The following is a 19,412-nucleotide window of genomic DNA, read 5'->3' as shown; positions in this document are numbered from 1 at the left end:
TAAACAACAGAGGAATTCAGTCTTCTCAGGGCGTTTAGAGAATCCATCTTCCTGTAGCAAAGTCTCACGAGATCAGATTTCACGAGAGTTACGAGGCTCCAAAACAATCTTCAATAGAAACACGTTCAAAGCACAATTATAATTTTACAAATATGACTTATTTTGCGAAAAACTGTAATGGAAACACAGCTAGAGTCTGCACACGGACACATGGACAGGTAGTTGGGGATCAAACCCCCAACCTCTGGATCAGAGGATGAACCCTCCATTATGTGGTTCACAGTCGCCTCGTATTGAACTTGTTTTAACGTGAAGATGATCTAAAAGTCACGCAGATGATGTAAAATGATGAGCGTAACATTAGGTTCAGTGTTGTGAATAAGAACAATGAGTAAACAGCGGCACATTCAATTATAGTATAAACCTGCTGACTCATCAGAGAGAAAAGGAGGAGAGACACATGCTTTTCACTCCGTCACACAACTTAAAAAAAAGGCTCGTGATCAGACCTGAATGTAAAGTTTTAATTAGTAACAGAGAACATGTGCCAGGCCATATTTATCTTTTCATTGAAATGAGAATGAAAAGGTAACATTGGAGACAATTCCTCCACACAGGCAGTAGAGCGTGATTAAAAAGCATGAAAATGATGCTCATTAGACGTGGTTATTCTTTCATTTTAAAGGTCATTTTCTTGTTTTAACCTGATAGTCATCTTTACATCATCTTAGAAAGCTCAGTTTAAGCCTTCACTGTCACTGCTTTTCTGTTCTCCTGAGGTTCTTCAGTTCTAATCCCATTTTTAGATTTATTTCACTCCCCGATTGTCACATTAAAAGTTTCACAGCATTAAACAACAGGAAGTCACATGACACGCACCCTGACTGAGTATGACGTCTGATCCTCTGTGAGCTCCCAGAATACACATCTACAGTTCATTCATGTTATTTTGACATAAAAAACACTTTAAATATCTCAACGCAAAAACATCCAGCATTAAATGAGCCAACTTTCACCTGAAACATGCTCACAACGTTTTTAAATAGAGCCTCAACTATTTTTAAAATACATTTCTGCCAAAAATCTTTGAAATGTACTTATTAGAAGACCTATACCTAACAAAATGCATTATTATGCACCATATTCATTTCATTGCCTTTTAAAAATGGGACCACTTCAATGGTTTGTGATTACTCGCTAACTTCAGCCACCAGAGCGTGTCAGCGCACTGTTTTAAGGAAAGTAAAGGACCGTTAGGAGAGCTCTTCTTCTCTGCTTCATTGTCTATTACGATACTGCAGAGTTGGGACTGTCGCCCCAATAAATCACAAATTTTTTTCGGGTCACAACTGTTTTTATTTTCTTTAGGTAAACAAAAGAGGTTTACATCGGCATCTTTAAATTTCCTGATTATTTAGAGTAACCAAAGGCAGCACAAGTTGTCATTTTGACTGAAAAAGCTGTTAAATGTATTAAATATCTATTTAATACATTGTTAAAAAACAAAATCAACAAGTTTTAAACCTTTCTGTTGCCAGTAACCACCAAAAACAGACTAAACGGCACCACAAGTCAACAAATATTTTAAATAGTTAGTGGTTTAATGTTCCAAAAGAATAAAAGTTACTGTTATTTATTCAACTTCCCATTACAAGAGTTTCAGAAGCCTGACCACGTTTTTGCGACATTCGTCCATCAGCCACTGATGAAAACATTGGCTGTAAGTCATCAGGAAGTAAGAAACAAACACACACATGGTATACATGCAGTGTATCAAACGTATTGCGTGCATGAAGATAAAGAGACTTACTGAAAGCAACCACGGCCAGAATGAGCATGACCACGATGGAGAGCCAGCACACCCACAGAGTCTTCTTCCTGTATTTTTGGGCCTCGTGAGGCTTCAGCCGTAAACTGCTCTCAAGAAGACCTGCAGACAGAGACCATCACTGGGACGTTATTCACTGGAAAACACCATGACATCCTTTTCATGTATAATGTACAGAAACACTGTCAAAATAAAGGTGATTTGTCCAGTTTAACCACGTAATGTTCACTTTCTCCACACGGAATGGGATTAAACTTCCTGAACTGTGTGATAAAGAACTTTCATTTCATAATACAATGATGTGTCATGCATTGTTTGTTCCGCTCACTTTATCAAATTAAAAAATATGATTTCATTGATATTTTGTGAAGCACAAATGCACATCAAGTGCCTCCGGATGTACCGTCACCAACATGTTTTGAGAGAATATCACACATTTGTGTAGTGGAAAGAGTTTGGAAGAGAAAAACAGAAAAACAGTGTGAGATAAAAATAACAAGGTTCACAGTAATTAATCCCCATTAAGCAGTTATGGCATTAATTTGGGAAGTAAGAGAGACAATAAAACAGAAGTAGATACCAGGAAACAGGAATTTGGCTGATTTGAAATTGAAAATGAAAGGTTCTTCTCATTCATCCATCTCATAATAACCTTTGTTGTACTTTTTCTGACTATAGTCTATCAAAGTAATAACACACAGTAACTATATGTGTATTATTATTGATAGGCAAAAAGGTAGCAAAAGTATCACGACTAATAAAAGCTCATAGGTTTGTGTTTTAGTTCATGATTAATTTTTATTCATTTTATCTTTGAAAACAATTCCCTACTTTCCCAACTTTTCTTTAATGTTTTCTAAATGTCCAACAAATTAAAAATCAAACACACAATTAATGATAAATACATTAAAGTTGAGTTGAAGTTGATTGAACTCAAAGGCTTGGTTTGGTACGAGCATGGTGCAGGTGGCCAGGGGGCCACATGCGGTCCTCGGTCTAATTTTATGCGGCCCCCAAAGTAAACGTACAAAATCACCAAAAAATACACAAAACAAAAGCAAGAATAAATTAAGAAATACAAAGAATTTCATCATTGCAGGTATGCAGTTAAAGACAAGATAAAAACACAGAAAATACTGCAAAAACACAGAAAACTACTCCAAAAATGAACAAAACGACAACAATAATACACAAAAATGACTCAGCAAACCCACAGCACTAACAAAATGAACAGAAATACACAAAAAATACTCAAAAAAAATGCTAAATGAGAGCAAAAAAGCACAATATGACTCCAAAAAACATATTTTACAGGAAAAAATAAACAAAAGTACTACAGAAATGCACAAAATGCCTCATATTGAGCAACACAACAACAAACATGCACAGAACAATAGAAAAACACACAAATTTACTATAAAAACTCTTTTTTGAAGCTCAGATTGGTCATTATTCTAAATGCTGACGTGAGTGTTGATAACGTGATAATGTGGCCCTCCGAGCAAACAAACACATTTTTGTGGCCCAGCTGTAATAAAAGTTCCCTATCTCTGCCTTACGTAAATCACTATGAATGCCTTGTATCTGAAATATGCTCCATAATGCTGCCTTACTGTGTTTGATTCAGAATAATCATCGCTTTAGTTTAATCAAACAAACAAACAGCCTGGAACGCAGTGTCAGTGATAGAAATATGTGGAAAACTTTCATATTGACCCCTGGAACCAGCAGCATAGTGATTATATATATAACCTCAGTTTTCTGGGGTCCCACCCACAATTCCTGCGCCGCTCCTGGTTCCAGGGGTCAATTTGACAGTTTTTCCATATATTTCTAATATCTAATGTTGTCTCTATATCTACAAAAGCCTCTTTGAGCTTCCTGATTGGACCAGTATGACAACGTCCTCGTTGCTGTGTGAGAATGAGAAGCGTTGGCCTGCAGACACAGACAAACGAGCCCAGATTCAAACCGACTGCAGCTGCTCTTTCATTGTCACGAAACTGAAGGATGGATCTGTCAACTCATGCATTATTTATCGAGCTCAACTTTTAAATCTAACACAGATTTTATTGCTGTTGGCTGCCATCCTACGTAGTCTTTTGTCCTCAGACCTGCCATGTTGGCTACAAAGTAAAGGGAGACGAGTGGGGGTAATAATAATGAAGAAGAACAATCTTACTTACGGTAGCTTCTGATACGACTAAAGAAAATTTACAAATTCCCTCAAGTGCAATTTTAAACAAATGCACACACCATTCGTATGGAAAGTAAATGGTATTTAGAGTGTTTTTATCAGTGACTGTGGCCATATATTACTCATTTTAACGCTTATACAGGCTAATGTTCACTGAATCATAAACAACATCAACCCTAATAAAGGTTGTTTCATTATTGGCAAGGAAGTATTTTTATGTGAAAATCTTTTCTTACTGTGTTTGTTTGCTCTCCTCTGTCTGCTGCAGGTGAGTTGTGGGCGGAGCCAATCACACTAATACAGCACAGCTGAGGAGCTGAGCTCAGGGACAGGAAGTTAAAAAAATAAAACTGACTCCACCTCATTATCATGCCACACACTCTGGTTTTGTGTTCATTTTACTGGAACAGTGCTTCACATATTTGTGGTATATTTTTATTCGATTTGATTTTTGTTTTGGTGATTTTGGGATGTTTTTTGTCATTTGTTTGTTAGAGTTCACGCAGACTAAAGCCAACTTTGTTTGTACATTTGTTTGGTTAGTTTCGTAAACAAAACATTTGTCTGTGACAAATTGGGGGCTTGTCCGGGATCGGACGAGACTATTCTTGTTCATGGATGTAAGATGTGTGACAAATGTGCATGGGGAAACATGAAAAATCTTATTTTACTATTAAGTAGCCATTAAAATCAAAGAAGTTAAAGCTACTGGGGGCTTGTCCAGGATTGGACGAGATGAGGACTGTTCATGGTTGTAAGATGCATGAGAAAAGTGCAAGAGTAAATAAAAACTCTTGTTTTTCTTTTATGTAGTCATTAAAAATCAAAAAATTTAAAGCTACTGGGGGCTTGTCCAGGATCTGACAAGATTCAGCTTATTCATGATTGTAAATTGTTTGACAAATGTGCAAGAGGAAATGAAAAATGTTCTTTTACTTTTAAGTAGCCATTAAAAATCTAAGAAGTTAAACCTGATGGGGGGCTTGTCCAGGATCAGACCATACTAGACTTGTTCATTGTTGTAAGCTGTGTGACAAATGTGCATTAGGAAAGAAAAAAAACAATGTTCTTTTAAATAGCCATTAAAAATCAAATAAGTTAAAGCCGCTGGGGGCTTGTCCAGGATCGGGGCCCGGGGGCCTACCCCCCATTTCTGGTAATTTTCAAATTTATGAGAACATAGTCATGTGATATATCGTTTCAAAGGTAATTCAACGCAAGATTACAATTATGCCTCACACAACTCAATTAGGGGCCCAGTTATTTCTTCTGCTTGATTAGTATTGCACAAGATTTTCATGCAGCATTATTTTAATGAAACAGATCCGAAGACACGTGACTTTCAGTGTTGGCTGATGTAACACCACCTAAACTAGCCGTAACTGTGTGAATGAAGGAACATAAAAAACCTTATTAAGCCCAAAAACTCACATGGTGTCTTCTGCATATTCGACCTAAAACAACCTGGAAGGCCTGACTCAGGGTAAATTAGGTCATATGTAACTGTCACTGTGTCACTGTAAATGTTACTGAATAGAACAAAATGTGATTTGTCACCGTTTGTTGTAGGATGAAGAAAAATAAACTCATGTCCTCTTTCATTTATAAACCCATCCTTTAGAAAAACCAAAGAAAGTTTGATAAATAAAAGTGTAAAAATGTGTGTGTGTGCGTGTGCGTGTGCGTGTGTGTGTGTGTGTGTGTCAGAGGAGGAAAGTGAGACTGGTAAATCACTTTGCTCACATGATTCCTGCCTAAGGGATCAGACCAAAGGCATGCGCTCAACTTCAATCACTGACTCACACTGTGTGTGCGTGTGTTTGTGCGTGCATGTGTGTGTGTGTGTGTGTGTGTTTTTTCCGAGCACAACTTTCAAAGTTAGAACATGGCATCGTTTACTTTCTAAGTGTATAACAAGATCAATTTGTGCCGAGGACATCAACGCAAATTGGAGAGAAATGAGAAATGTGGGGGCTGGAGGTGGAAAAGGCTGTAAATGTGAAAAATGCATAGTGTGTGTGTCTGTGCATGTGTGTGTGTGTGTGTGTGTGTGTGTGTGTGTGAGTGTGTGTGTGTGTGCGTGTGTGCGTGTGTGTGTGTGTGCACCCTCTTCACTGGTGTACAATTATTCATCACTAATTCAACACTAGATTTGGAATAAAATTTGAGTTTCACAGTGCTAAGTCTGTAATGTCTGTTTGTAAAAACAAATGTGTTTTAAACAAAATTCGGTGACAGAAGGATGCGGAACATTGTTTCACCAATGCAAACTGGAAGAAATAGTGCCAAACAGAAGGCCTGGGGGCCAAATCTGGCCTTTTAGAGCATCCAATTTGGGCCTCAGAAGAAAGTAGAAATGGCAGAAAACATGAATCATTGTGTAAATTAGCAACTAATTCAGCCCCTTGAAAAACACAAACTCAATGATTTTCAACCATGCTTATATCGCATGATAGCAGTCATTGTTTTTTATCCCAACATGTTGAAAAATTGGTCACAAAACCTAAACAAATTAGGTGAAGGGGAAAGAAACAGGGGAGAGGGAGTCAGGGTGGGACAGTGGAAGCTTTTTTACTATAAATTAAAACAGAGATCAGATTTTTTCTTACATTCCCACATGCAGTTATGAGCCAATGAAATTAGTAAAAAAAAATTGATTTGAAGAGCGTGTCACCCAAGAACCAATGCATATCTGTGACTAATCATTCGTGATGTGAACAGTCTATGTTCATAGCTCTACGCTAACTTTTTTCCAATTTCGAGAAGCTGGTATGTCCACCAGATCTATATTCTGAGAGTAGCTGTATTACTATACTAAATTTCAGTTTCCTATGTGCTGTAGTTCCTGAGATATCGGAAACTGAAAATGGAGAAAAAAAAATAAGGATGCACGAAAATTGACACTCCCCCCCCCCCCCCTCACTAAATTGTCCATATCTCAAAAAGTAATAAATCTGATCAAATTAAAAACTTACGGTTTGACTATTGCATAATCACGGAACAATTGGTACAAAATTCAGAATTTTTTGAGACTGTAGCAAAAGCCCACGCAAGTGCTGAGAGAACATGCAAACTCCTAACAAAAACAAAGGTTCTATGACGTGAGGCTTGGTGATACCCAAGAAGAAAAAGCCTTAAATGTTTTATTTAGCAGCAGCTGTTTGACACACATGTTGGAAACTGGGATTATGAGAAGAGAAGGAATAATCTGGGACCTCAGGAGGAGAATGAATGAATGCATGAATGCAATCACATAATGCTGAGCATGTGACCTGCGCTATCAGAATGTATGCAGGCTTTTACTTCCATGCAGCTCTGGTCTGAACCAGAACAAAGGGGTCAGAGGTCATTACTCCAGTGTTAGTCTATACACTGGTTCCCAGTCAGCCGCAGAATACACTTTAAAGTTCTGCTGCTGGTGTAGAAATGTGGTGGTGAATCCATCAGTGAGATGTTAGCCAGGTCTGAACCCAGCAGGTCTCTCACAGATCTATGGACACAGGTCAGATAGTGGAGCCCAGAGCTCCCAGATCTATGGACACAGGTCAGATAGTGGAGCCCAGAGCTCAGAGTAAACATGGTGATGCTGCTTTTAGTTGTTATGCTGCAAAGAAGTGGAACAAACTGCAGCAGAGCTGAAGTCAGCATCACATGGATCATTAAAATATTTTTCTTATGTCCAACTCATGGCCCGGGGGCCAAATAAAGCTCCTTTAGAACATCAAATTCGGCCCCAGGAGAAAGTAAAAATGATGGAGAAAACATGAATCATTGTGTAAATGATGCTCAACAATATTTACAGGTGCTCACAGTTTTCCTGGTGCTTATATTGCATTATTGCAGTCATTTTTAATGTTAAAGTGTTGAAAAAACTGAAAATTCTTGCAAAACCTCCAATTTTCCTCAAATTATTGCATAATATTCCCCTTAATTAAATCAAAATTGGAACAACATTGCTCAATCCACCGCATCCCCGCCCCCTCTTTGATACATGCCACTTATTGCTTGCAAATTGTCTATTTCTTACATATTGTGTATTTTATGTGTACATAGAAGAGTAAACTGGGGTTTCCCTGCATACAGTCTGTGGCCCACTGCTCCCCTCCGTATTTGGCCACCAAATTAAAATGAGTTTGACACCCCTGCGCTATACAAATAAATGTGCCTTGCCTTCCAAAGGTGCAGGGTTGAAAAGAAAGAACTTCCTCCATCATGAGGTAAAACTGATGCATTATTCAGATGCAGACTAAAAATATCCACCTTTGGATAAAAATACTCTCCTTCTTATTCTGTTCCACGCCCTAAACTTAGAACTATACACACATGAATTCAAAGTGATGTATTTACCTTCTCCCTCCACACTGTCTGTGATCTTCATCTCATGGCCCCCAGTGAACGCCTCTGGCTCTGTGGTGGGGGTCTTGTCTGGCTGGCTCTGGTTCTGGCTCTGGTGCTGGTGGTTGGTGAACCCCTCTGGGACGCACTGGCCGTTACGCAGCGTCCCCGGACACGGATCCACCACCGTGGGCTCCGGGACGGGGCAGGAGTCCTGGTTCACCTGCTCAGACATCCTGGATGGTTCAGTGTCTGAGGCTCAGAGGTGAAGAAGATGAGGAAGATGATGGTGGGGTGGGGTAAAGGGTAGGGGGGGTAGCAGATTCAGAGCGGTACCCGACGCCCAGCAGCCATCCAGAGCTGTCCAGAGAAGCCGCTGCAGGAGGAGGTGAGGGAGCAGATGGAGATCAGGTCTCAGACTTCCATCAGAGGTAGAAGCTGCTGCTGCACTTACACACGGTTTAGGGTCCGATGGCTGAGAGTCTGAGTGTGGCAGGCGGTGCCAACAACTTCAGCCTCCTCCTCCTCCTCCTCCTCCTCCTCCATCAGCATCTCTATCACACGTGCATCTCTGTCACTGTTTCACTGTCACTTCGCTTTGTATCTCTAATAAATCACAAGTCAAACTCCAACACTGATATTTAAACAACACTGAGATGAATTTATCAAAAACGAACACGACTGTAACAGCTTTATCTCGTTAGGATGGATTTTGTACGTGATCAGACATGATTATACACAGAGTGTCCGCTAGAGGGCGATAATAGAGCTATGGAGGTAGATTTGTGTCTTTAAATAAATAAATGTGAAAACAGAATATTTTTATTTACTCGAATTTCATTTTTTAATTAGTTATATGTATTTATGAATTGATGTATTTATATTTATCTTTTTCATATTTCTATGATTTCATTTTTACTGTTATGTATTCATTTGTGTATTGAAAATAGGATTTTTGAATTTGTTTCCAGTTTTATTTATTTATTTTATTTTATTACATGTATTTAGTAATTGACGTATTTTTATATTTGTATGTATTTATGTTTTTTTTTTTTTTTTTTTTTTTTTTTTTTACTTTTATTTATCTATCTATTTATTTCGAATTTAGGCAGGTTTGGTAAAAAAAAAAAATGGACCCATTTGGGGTCCCAAGACACTGGGAGGGGGGGTCACCAGATGGCGTCAAGAAACTAAGAATTCTTTTTTTTTTTTTAAAGCAATTTCAGCCCATTTCTCCTAATTTTTTTTCACCATTTTTCTGCAACTACACCAAACTCACCATATTTTAACCTATTTTCATCACTTTTTCTTGCCATATTTTTGCTCCTTTTAATGCATTTTTGCTAAATTATTCCTATTTCTGCCACTTCACTATCAATTTTCACTGACTTTTCTGCAACTTTTTCCATTTTCAAGACATGTTCAGCACTTATAAACCCTTTCTACCACTTTTCCACATAATGTCACATGTTGACCATTATTGTCACTTTTAACCTCTTTTCACCATATTCCAAGCTTATTTTTGCCAATTTAACCACATTCACAGTTTGTTATGCCAATTTTTTTTTTTTTTTTTTTTTTTTTTTTTTATCACTTTTTCTATCCATTTTTGGTCACTCTGATTTGCAACTCTTAAGTAATTTCTGTGGTTTTTAAAATCCCATTTCATCACCTTTTCCACCATTTTTGATCACTTTTAACCCATTTTATTTCTGATTAAAACAAAAAAAATTCCATCTTTAAGATGACTATAATAATAATAAACGTTCCTGGATAACAGTGGATATTATTCAGATAAATAAATAAATATGGTTATCACAGATTCATAGAACAATAGACCATCATTTTACTGACTTTATGGATGGACCCCAAAAATCTCCCCTTTATTCCCCCTTATAGATGGTCCTGTCTCCACATGACTGTTCTTCAATGTTCATGTCTGTGTTCAACCACCTTCAGCTACTGTGGGGGTCCCCACATACTGGAGCCTTTATTTTGGGGGTCATGAGCTGAAAAGGTTGAAAACCACAACAACAAAGAAATAAACAAACAGCAGTAAAATATGAATGTGTCCTCCTTACACCAGGAAGTCCTTCTCTGTTGATTTAATATGTTACATGATGTGGCGTTCACCTGTAGATCATTGGTTCACTGGCTGATGGCGAGGGGGGGGTGGAGGGGGCGTGTGTACCTGCCCTCAGTGTGGACATCAGGTCTGAGCCTTCGACACAAAGTGGACATTAGGATGAAGATTGACATCCATAATCACATTTTACCAAAGGAATGGCCTGACCTAAAGCAGGTAGGTCTCTGTTCGATCAACGTCAACGACAGCCTGGTCCTAAACACAGATTATTGATTATTAAGTGAAGTCTCAGCACTAAGTGATTTGGGGGGTTTATATAATATACTTTGAATAGAACAAAAGGCTAAATGTGACTTTTCTGATGAATTCCCAACAGTTTAAGCTGCTACTCCATAAATCATTGTTGTGTGTGGATGGTTAAACTTTAATCAATAAGCTCTGGCCTTGGCTCTGTCTGTACGTCTGTGTCACTGTGTAAAGCTAAATGTGGCTAATGATTGACAGCATTTACAACAGGAAACATTCTGTGAGTTGGTGCTACTATATATATGTTGTAGCCAAACACTGTCATCTTTTTAATGTAGATAATCACCATTTGACTGTTAACATTGCACGTATATTAGAGCTGTCCCGATACGATATTGATAGTAGAAACCGGTCCGGTATTAAAAAAAAACCATCAAAAATAAGTCTGTATCTCAAATGTCTGAGACGAGCAGTCCATTCCAGACTCCGCTCCAGCACTTCAATCCAGCAGTGTACAGAACTAAACACTCACAGTCAAAGATACTGAAGCTTTGGCCTTGAAGATTTATTTATTATTGGTTTTTAATGGTTACAAGGTTATATTTCAGGCTCTTCTGATTGATCTTTTATTCAGTGCTGCAACATGCATATATACTGTACTTCATGTATTATAGCAGTATGTTGCTTGAAAGTTCTGATTTCTCCAATTTGAGGTACAATGGAGAACTTTAGGAATAGCTGCTGTCATCTTCTACATAGAATTGTTATTGTGGACTTAAAATGAAGCTCATAAACTCGAGAAGTTTTTCATCTACGTTTGAGGCAGTGATATGTATAATAAAATGCTTGAAAATGAGCACTTTTGTTGAAAATTTGTCAGGCCGACAGACTTTTTTTTTTTTTTTTGTCTTTTGGGATATGTTGAGGGTAACATTGACAGCGAAAGGCCAGAAATCCCCATAATCTTTTTCTAGTAGTTTCCCCTATGTATCAGGACACAGATATATTAGGGTTATATGAGCATTTATGTAGCTGCAGTACCTTAATATTGACATGTACATCATTTCGCCAGAAGTGTTTCCTAAAAAAAAAAGTGTTTTTTGGCCCCTGAGACCAAACGGGGCCGAGTTGGGGCTGGTCGTTATCGATTTGTGATGGCCCAAGGTATATGATAACAGGATATAATAGTGGCTGCCGACCTATAATAGTCACCTGATCAAGCCTTTTCTAACATCCCACACGACAACATAAGTAAATATGATTTGTGCTGATATTGTATCAGATTGATATCGTTATTGGCCATTATTACTCAAGGCTGCAATATCGGCATCGTATTGGACGTGGACAAGTTGGATCTGGACACCTCTAATACACATATTATGGTACGTGTTAATGACAAGTTCTTATCTCTGAGATAAAACGCTGCTACTGTTCGTTTGTAGATACATTTACTGTATATACACACGTGTCAGAGCCTTTTCTCAGTGTAGACAGTTAGAGCCCATGATGGGCCTGAGGGATGTGAACCGACAACTCACAGTCACAGATGGGACGACACGATCAATAAGAGACGCATCAAAGCAAGTCACATGACAATGTTCTAGTAGTTTATAGTGAGGCTGCCTTTAAAACAGACTGATCCTCATACGTGTGTGTGTGTGTGTGTGTGTGTGTGTGTGTGTGTGTGTGTGTGTGTGTGTGTGTGTGTGTGTGTGTGTGTGTCTCAGAGGTATGGATACGAGGGATTCGTCCAGCTTCACCATCACTGTCAGGTGAGAGATTTTGAGGCTCAGAAACAACAGGAAGTGATGTTTGATGTTTGATGTGACACAACATAGAAAACAATGGTTTAAAAACATCCTGATGCAGATACATCAACAATAGAGCTGCAATGATTCCTCCAGGCCCTCAAACACATCCATTAAAAAAAAATATATATATATATATATATATATATTTACTGTATATATATATATCAATTAGTTACCTTCTTCTTTTCATTTCATTTTTTTCATTTCATTTTTTCCACAATGCTTGCATTTATTTATTTATTTTTTTACTTTGCTTTATGTAAATGTAATAAATAAATGTAAAAATATCTTTAAAATCCAACAAATTGGCTGGTATTATCATTTTTCTGTTGTACATTTAAAATTAATCTCCAATTAAATAAATATTTATATTATCCGATTAGTTACTATATTTATATTACATCAATGTAACCTCACAGCTTGATTGTTGTAAAATCTGTAATATACTGTATTTGTACATTTTGCATTATTTTTGTGAATATCTGTATCATATTTGTATTATTATTAATCTTACTTTATTTTTAACTACTATAATGTGTGTGTATCTGATCCTTATTTCTAAGAGTCTTTAATTTAATTATACACTTATTTAATGTTTATTCTTTCTTTAGTCTTTGTTAAACATTTTATTCTTTTATTTGTGATTTTTTTTTTCTTAAGTTGCTGTAACGAAAGCAATTTTCCTCTGAGATTAATAAAGTAATTCTGATTCTGATTAATCAATAAAATACTTGCTATTATTTTCATTATCATTATTATCATTATTAATATCAATCAATAGCTGCAGCCCAAATTAACAATACGATATAAAATTCATTTTTAATAGAAATAAACATAACTTTAACAATTACCTCTATTCTGCCCTCTTGTGGACATGTTTTGGAACTGTAGACTTTATTTCCTATATCACTGATAATCACAATAATAATAATAATAATAATAATAATAATAATAATAATAGCTTAGAAATAACATTTTAGAGGTTTTTGGCTGACAAGATTTATTTTTTTCTTTCGAAACGATTTCATCGAGAAAGTGAAAACTAATAAATACAAACATTCTACGTAGAGAAACGTATGTTATTATTATTATTATTATTAGTGGTAAGATATGGAAAAATTATATTCTATTGAGAATAGTGTAGGATTTTTTTCATTAATTTTTAAAAACTTTTTTGTCCTTATTTTATGAGCAAAAAAATGATCTAATCTACACAAATATTTGTCACAAAATCAAGGATTTTTTTAAGCTACTTGGATATTGCCTGTCCCTTAAATACTGTGCATATCAGTTATATATAGAAGTGAACATTAATATCCAATAATACTGCTATTTTCTCCCCCTAAAATCTGTGCTTCACATAAATTAAACTGCTGAATGAAAATGACTGATATCCCGGCCCTAAAATCAATGCTTCCATTTTTATATAATTTAATTTATATAAGTTTGCGTTGATGTGTTTAAGGGTGAAGCACAAATGATGAAGGATGGGAAGCTGTTCAGGGTGGTGCAGGAAAACTGCTGGGATGCAAACACACGCATTCGAGACATGGATCAACATGGTATATATGACATTATATTATATTACATTATATTATATTATATCATATTAAGTTAGTAAGTGATTTTCACAGAAACCCAGTCATTAAAGTCCTGTTTTTTCTTGCTCAGGTGTAACAGTCCAGGCTTTATCAACAGTTCCTGTGATGTTCAGTTATTGGGTGAGTGATGCATGTAGACTAGACCAGGGGTTCTCAACCTTTTCAGCTCGCGATCCCCAAAATAAAGGTCCCCCACTGTATCTGAAGGTGGTGGAAATAACAGACAGAAAAAGTGGTAAAATGGGTTCAAAGTGTGAATATTGGCTTAAAAGTGGCAGAAATGGGGGAAGGGGGGGGGGGGGTGGGCTAATGTAATTTAAAAATAGAAACAATTAGTCGCCAGCCGACTTTGTCCAGATCACTCGTGTAAAAGAGGTTTTTAAATCTCAATGAGATTTTTACCTGGTTAAATAAATAATATTGATTGATTGATTGATTGATTAGTTTAAACTGACAAATAATGGGCAGGACAAATCGTGAATGTTGCTAAATTGGCAAAAAAAAACATTAAATATGGAGAAAATAGGTTAAAAGTGACAATAATAGGTCAACATATGTGACATTAGGTGAAAAAGTGCTGACAGTGTCAAAAACTGTGCAGAAAATGCATTGAAATGTGATGGAGAAGTGTCAGAAATGGGAGTAATGTAGCAAGAATGCATTAAAAGGAGCAAAAATATGGTAAGAAAAAGTGATGAAAAAAATAGGGTCAAATATGGTGAGTTTTGGTGGAGTTGCAGAAAAATGGTAAAAATAAGCAAAAATGGGCTCAAATTGTTCAAAGAATATATTCCTAATGGCTTCTTGAAGGCATCTGGTGATCCACTCCCAGTGTCTTGTGACCCTAAATGGGGCCCTGATCTCAAGGTTGCGAACCCCTGGACTAAACACACTCTCACATGCATTAAAGTGTTTTAAATCTAATCACAGGCTAAACCTCACGACACTCTGGATCTGTGTGTGCTGTTAAACGATGACTTGGCTCAGACGGTGCACGCCCACCCTCAGAGGTTTGTGGGTCTGGGGACCCTCCCCATGCAGGCCCCTGACCTGGCTGTGATTGAAATGAGACGCTGTGTGAAGGAGCTGGGTTTCCCTGGAGTACAGATCGGATCCCACGTCAACAACTGGGATCTGAACTCACCTGAGCTTTATCCTTTCTACGCTGTGAGTCAGTAAAAACTACTGTGATCATCACACTCTACTATAGATATAGACAACTTTGATCATCAACAGAAAACATTAAACAGTCTAAAACAGTGATTCTCAACTGGTGGGTCGGGGCCCAAAAGTGGGTCGTGCCGAAAATATGGGTGCCAGGGTGAGATCAGTTGAGAAGCGCTGGCCTAAAGATGAATAAGAACATTAAGAAATTTTACAGTAAACACATTCAATCGTCAAAAAAATGACTAAAAAGTCTCAGTAATAGGAAGTAAAAATAAAAGATAAACAAATTGACCAATCAGAGCACAGGAAAGAACAAAAGGTTTTTCATTTTGCATATTTTTGCCAAATTTTATGCATTTTTGTTATGTTTTTGGGTCATTTAATAAATGTTTCCTTTTGTGTGTGTCTAGTTGTTGTTTTATGTGTTTTTGGAGTCATATTAATTTTTGTTGTTTTTAAAGTCATGTACCTTGTTTGTTTTTTTTTTAAATTCTCTAATTTTGTATTTTGTTGTGTCATTTTTGTGCATTTTTGTTGTCATTTTGTGTTTTGGAGCCTTTTTTTATTCTTCTTTAATTGTGTTTGTTTTTGGAGTTATCCTGTGTATTATCATGTGTTTTTTTTTTTTACATTTTTCTCTAATTTTGCGGGTTTTCTTTGGTGTTTTTGGATTCACTTTTGTGTATTTTTGCTGCCATTTTGTTTCTTTTGGAGTCATTCTTTGAATTTTCTTGTGTTTTTTTTTAAATCTATCTATATATTTGTGTTTTTTTATTTGTTGTTTTTGTAACTATTTTGTGTGTCTGAGTCATTTCTTTTTAAAAAAGTCTCAAATTGTGTGTTTTTGGAGTCTTTTTACATGTGGCCCCTGGGCCCTCAAGTCTGTGCTAGGGGCCACTTTTTGCCCTTTTCTGCCCTACTACTACTTTTATAATGTGTATCATTTATTCACTGTTTGCTGCAGGCAGCAGAGGAGATGAGCTGCTCGTTGTTCGTCCATCCGTGGGACATGCAGACTGAGGGGAGGATGGCTAAGTACTGGCTTCCCTGGTTGGTTGGTGAGAGAAACCAAATAAACACTAAAGATACTGGACTGAACATCTGCTTTAATCAATAACATGACGACAACTTTCTCTTAAACTATGAGCTTTAGGAAAACAAACCAATACCTGTGGTCTAACATTAAACTTAATCAAATGTTTGATGTTGTCGTTCACTTAAAGACGTTTCCTTCTGGGAGTTAAAATGTTTGTTATTTTTGCTCAAAGGTATGCCGTCAGAGACCACCATGGCTATCTGCTCCATGATATTCGGTGGTATCTTTGAGAGATTTCCTAAACTCAAAGTCTGCTTCGCTCATGGAGGTAAAACACGATGTCACGAGTCACTTTTCGCACGTTTCACCATGAATTCTGTGACTTTTTTGTGCTACGCTACACGACTTTTAGGCTCAATGTGTTTAAATTGGAAGTTATTTAATGAAATTGCACCTTATTACAACAATTCTTTCAGGGTTTGGGTAATGGATGATAAATTAATCCAGGGGTTCTCAACCTTGGGGTCGTGAGACACTGAGACGTGGGTCATCAGATGTCTTTAAGAAACAAAGGATATTTTTTTAACTATTTGAGCCCATTTTTGCTTATTTATTTTTACCATTTTTCTGCAACTACACCAAACGTGCCATATTTTAACCTATTTTCGTCACTTTTTCCTGCCATATTTTTGCTCCTTTTAATGCATTTTTGCTACATTACTCCCATTTCTGACACATCATCTTTTCTGCACATTTTTTCCACTTTCAAGACATGTTCAGCACTTATAAACCCTTTCCACCACTTTTCCACATATGTTGTCCCATTATTGTCACTTTTAACCTCTTTTTACCATATTTGATTATTATTTTTTTTTGCCAATTTAACCACATTCACCATTGATCCTGCCCATTGTTTGCCAGTTTAAACTAAATGTTCCAATATTGACACATCGACACCATTTTTGGCCACTCTAAATTGTAACTTTTAACCAATTTCTGTGATTTTTAAAATGTCATTTCACAACCATTTTTGGTCATTTTTTACCCATTTAATTTATGATTAAAACAAGGATTTATCTTTATATATAGTCATCTTTAATATACTATGTCACAAATAGTAGTAAACGTCCTGGATAACAGTGGATAAACTTGAAGTTTGTTGATTTCTATCATATTCACAGTATTCTGCTTGTGAACAGCAGCGTTCTCTCTGTTTACTAAGTGTTTATTTAATCATGGACACACAGGAGGATCTTTCCCCTTCACCGTCGGGAGGATTGAACACGGCCACGCCGTGCGACCAGATCTGTGCGCTGTGGACAACAAATGTAACCCACGCAGATACCTCGGTTCCTTCTACACAGACTCACTAGTGCACGACCCACAGGCTCTAAAGCTGCTCGTAGACATCATTGGAAAAGTGAGCTCGTGTCCATTGATTCAGGCCATGAATGTTAAAATGTTATTGATTTAAAACCACATCTACTTCCAGTGCATTCATTTAGAACATCCTCTACTGTAAATTAGAAGCATGTGTTGCACTTACTGAGGGTTTTTCCTCCAGTCTAAACTCTTGCTTGTGTTGAACGTTGTTCTGGACAAAAGCTTCTGCTAAATTGAATTGTAGACTTAAGTAAAGATTGGCAACTTTTATCACAGCTAGGCCACAAAATTAAGAAGGTCCAAGTGCCACATTTTCATTATTCATGTCAGCATTTAGAATAATGACCAGTCTGAGCATTAATACAGGAAAGAAGAAAAGGTTTGTGTGTTTTTGGAATCATTTTGTGTATGTTTGGTGTCACTTTGTGTTTTTTTTCTTTGATTTTTAATGTTTTTATTGATGCTCTGTGTGTTTTTGGAGTCATTTTTGTTGACGTTTTGGATATTTTTCTGTTATTATTGTATATTTTTTAAGCATAGTGTGTGTTTTTCTTTCTTTTTGAGTGTTGTTATTTACATTCTGTGTGTTTTTGGAGTCATTTGTATATTTTTGATGTTTTTTTAATGTATTTTAGTTGTCATTTTGTGTATGCGTCTCATTTTTGTCATTTAGTGTTCTGGTTGTTGATGTTTTGTATATTTTTCTGTTATTATTGTACATTTTTAGGCATCTTCTGTGTTTTTTTTTCTATGCTTTTGTTTATTCTGTGCGTGTTCTTTGGCGGCCACACCAAATTAAACATTATGTCTACTGACTTAGTCCAGTTTAGCAGCGAGCCCGTAGTTTAGTATTGACTGTTCACTTCTATACATTCATCTTTCAGGATAAAGTGATGCTGGGAACAGATTATCCTTTCCCACTCGGTGAACTACAGCCTGGCTCTCTGATTGAGTCAATGGTGGATTTTGACGATGATCTAAAGGTAATGTTTGTCACAACAAAAAGAGAACAGGAAGAGTATTTATGAGCAATGTTTTGTAATAGAAAACTTCCTAAACTGTTTGTTTACACATTCAAACTTACATTCACCTAAATCTACTCATGTTTTTGCGTTGCAGGATAAACTTCTCGCCGGAAACGCTTTGGAATTTCTGGGACTCAAACGAGACCAGTTTGTGTGACTCTGGGATCCAGCTGTACATTATACAGTACTTATGATTCTGTAGCAAATCTCTGTATACATAGTTACCTCGTTATCAAAAATACGTAGAGAAAAGTAGAACATTTTCAGTGAAATTATACTTCTTCCTCGGTGTAAACGTTCAGGTGGAATGTTGATCACATCATTTAAACTTTGGGCATTTGTACGAGTCATGTTTACAACATCAACTGTGCTTTTTGTATTACCAATAAAAAAAATCATGCAAACTCAATTAAAAATGACATAACTAATTTGTGCTACATGTAGAATAAAGAAAATGTCACTGTTAAAATATGGGAGGACATAGTAGTTATTAGCTAGACCAGGAAAGAGGTCCAAATTAGAAGAGAGAGTCAGTAGCAACAAGAAATAATTGGTCGCATGAGTCATGCAGAGTTCACACATTACACGCGAAATATGAGCAAATCCCTCAATATTAGAAAAACAAGGTTAAATGACTTTGTATCGACCCATGGTTACCAGCACGCACAGAAATCACTGTGCACTCAAAACGCAGACA

At 36.7% G+C, this 19,412-nt stretch overlaps 2 protein-coding genes across 2 annotated transcripts in view; one reads left to right on the top strand and one right to left on the bottom strand.

Annotated features, from left to right (window-relative positions):
- Positions 1 to 8,842, bottom strand: part of LOC114455731 (transmembrane protein 163-like) — a 54,646-nt gene extending 45,804 nt beyond the window's left edge. The window contains exons 1-2 of the mRNA XM_028437114.1: positions 8,373 to 8,842; positions 1,811 to 1,930 (exon numbers count right to left, since the gene is read on the bottom strand). Coding sequence (XP_028292915.1) covers positions 1,811 to 1,930; positions 8,373 to 8,595 — 343 coding nt within the window. The 5' untranslated portion in view covers positions 8,596 to 8,842. The remainder of the gene's footprint in view (positions 1 to 1,810; positions 1,931 to 8,372) is intronic.
- Positions 8,843 to 10,533: 1,691 nt separating this feature from the next.
- acmsd (aminocarboxymuconate semialdehyde decarboxylase) lies at positions 10,534 to 19,110 on the top strand. Its single transcript, XM_028436595.1, has 10 exons — positions 10,534 to 10,662; positions 12,420 to 12,464; positions 13,969 to 14,065; positions 14,175 to 14,224; positions 15,035 to 15,271; positions 16,236 to 16,329; positions 16,540 to 16,635; positions 17,555 to 17,727; positions 18,575 to 18,673; positions 18,810 to 19,110. The coding sequence occupies exons 1-10, from the start codon at positions 10,606 to 10,608 to the stop codon at positions 18,870 to 18,872; spliced, it is 1,011 nt and encodes a 336-aa protein (XP_028292396.1). The 5' UTR covers positions 10,534 to 10,605; the 3' UTR covers positions 18,873 to 19,110.
- Positions 19,111 to 19,412: the final 302 nt, after the last annotated feature.

Source organism: Gouania willdenowi, chromosome 21, assembly GCF_900634775.1.
Source record: "Gouania willdenowi chromosome 21, fGouWil2.1, whole genome shotgun sequence".
NCBI lineage: Eukaryota > Metazoa > Chordata > Actinopteri > Blenniiformes > Gobiesocidae > Gouania > Gouania willdenowi.
This window is presented reverse-complemented; position numbering and strand designations above follow the sequence as displayed.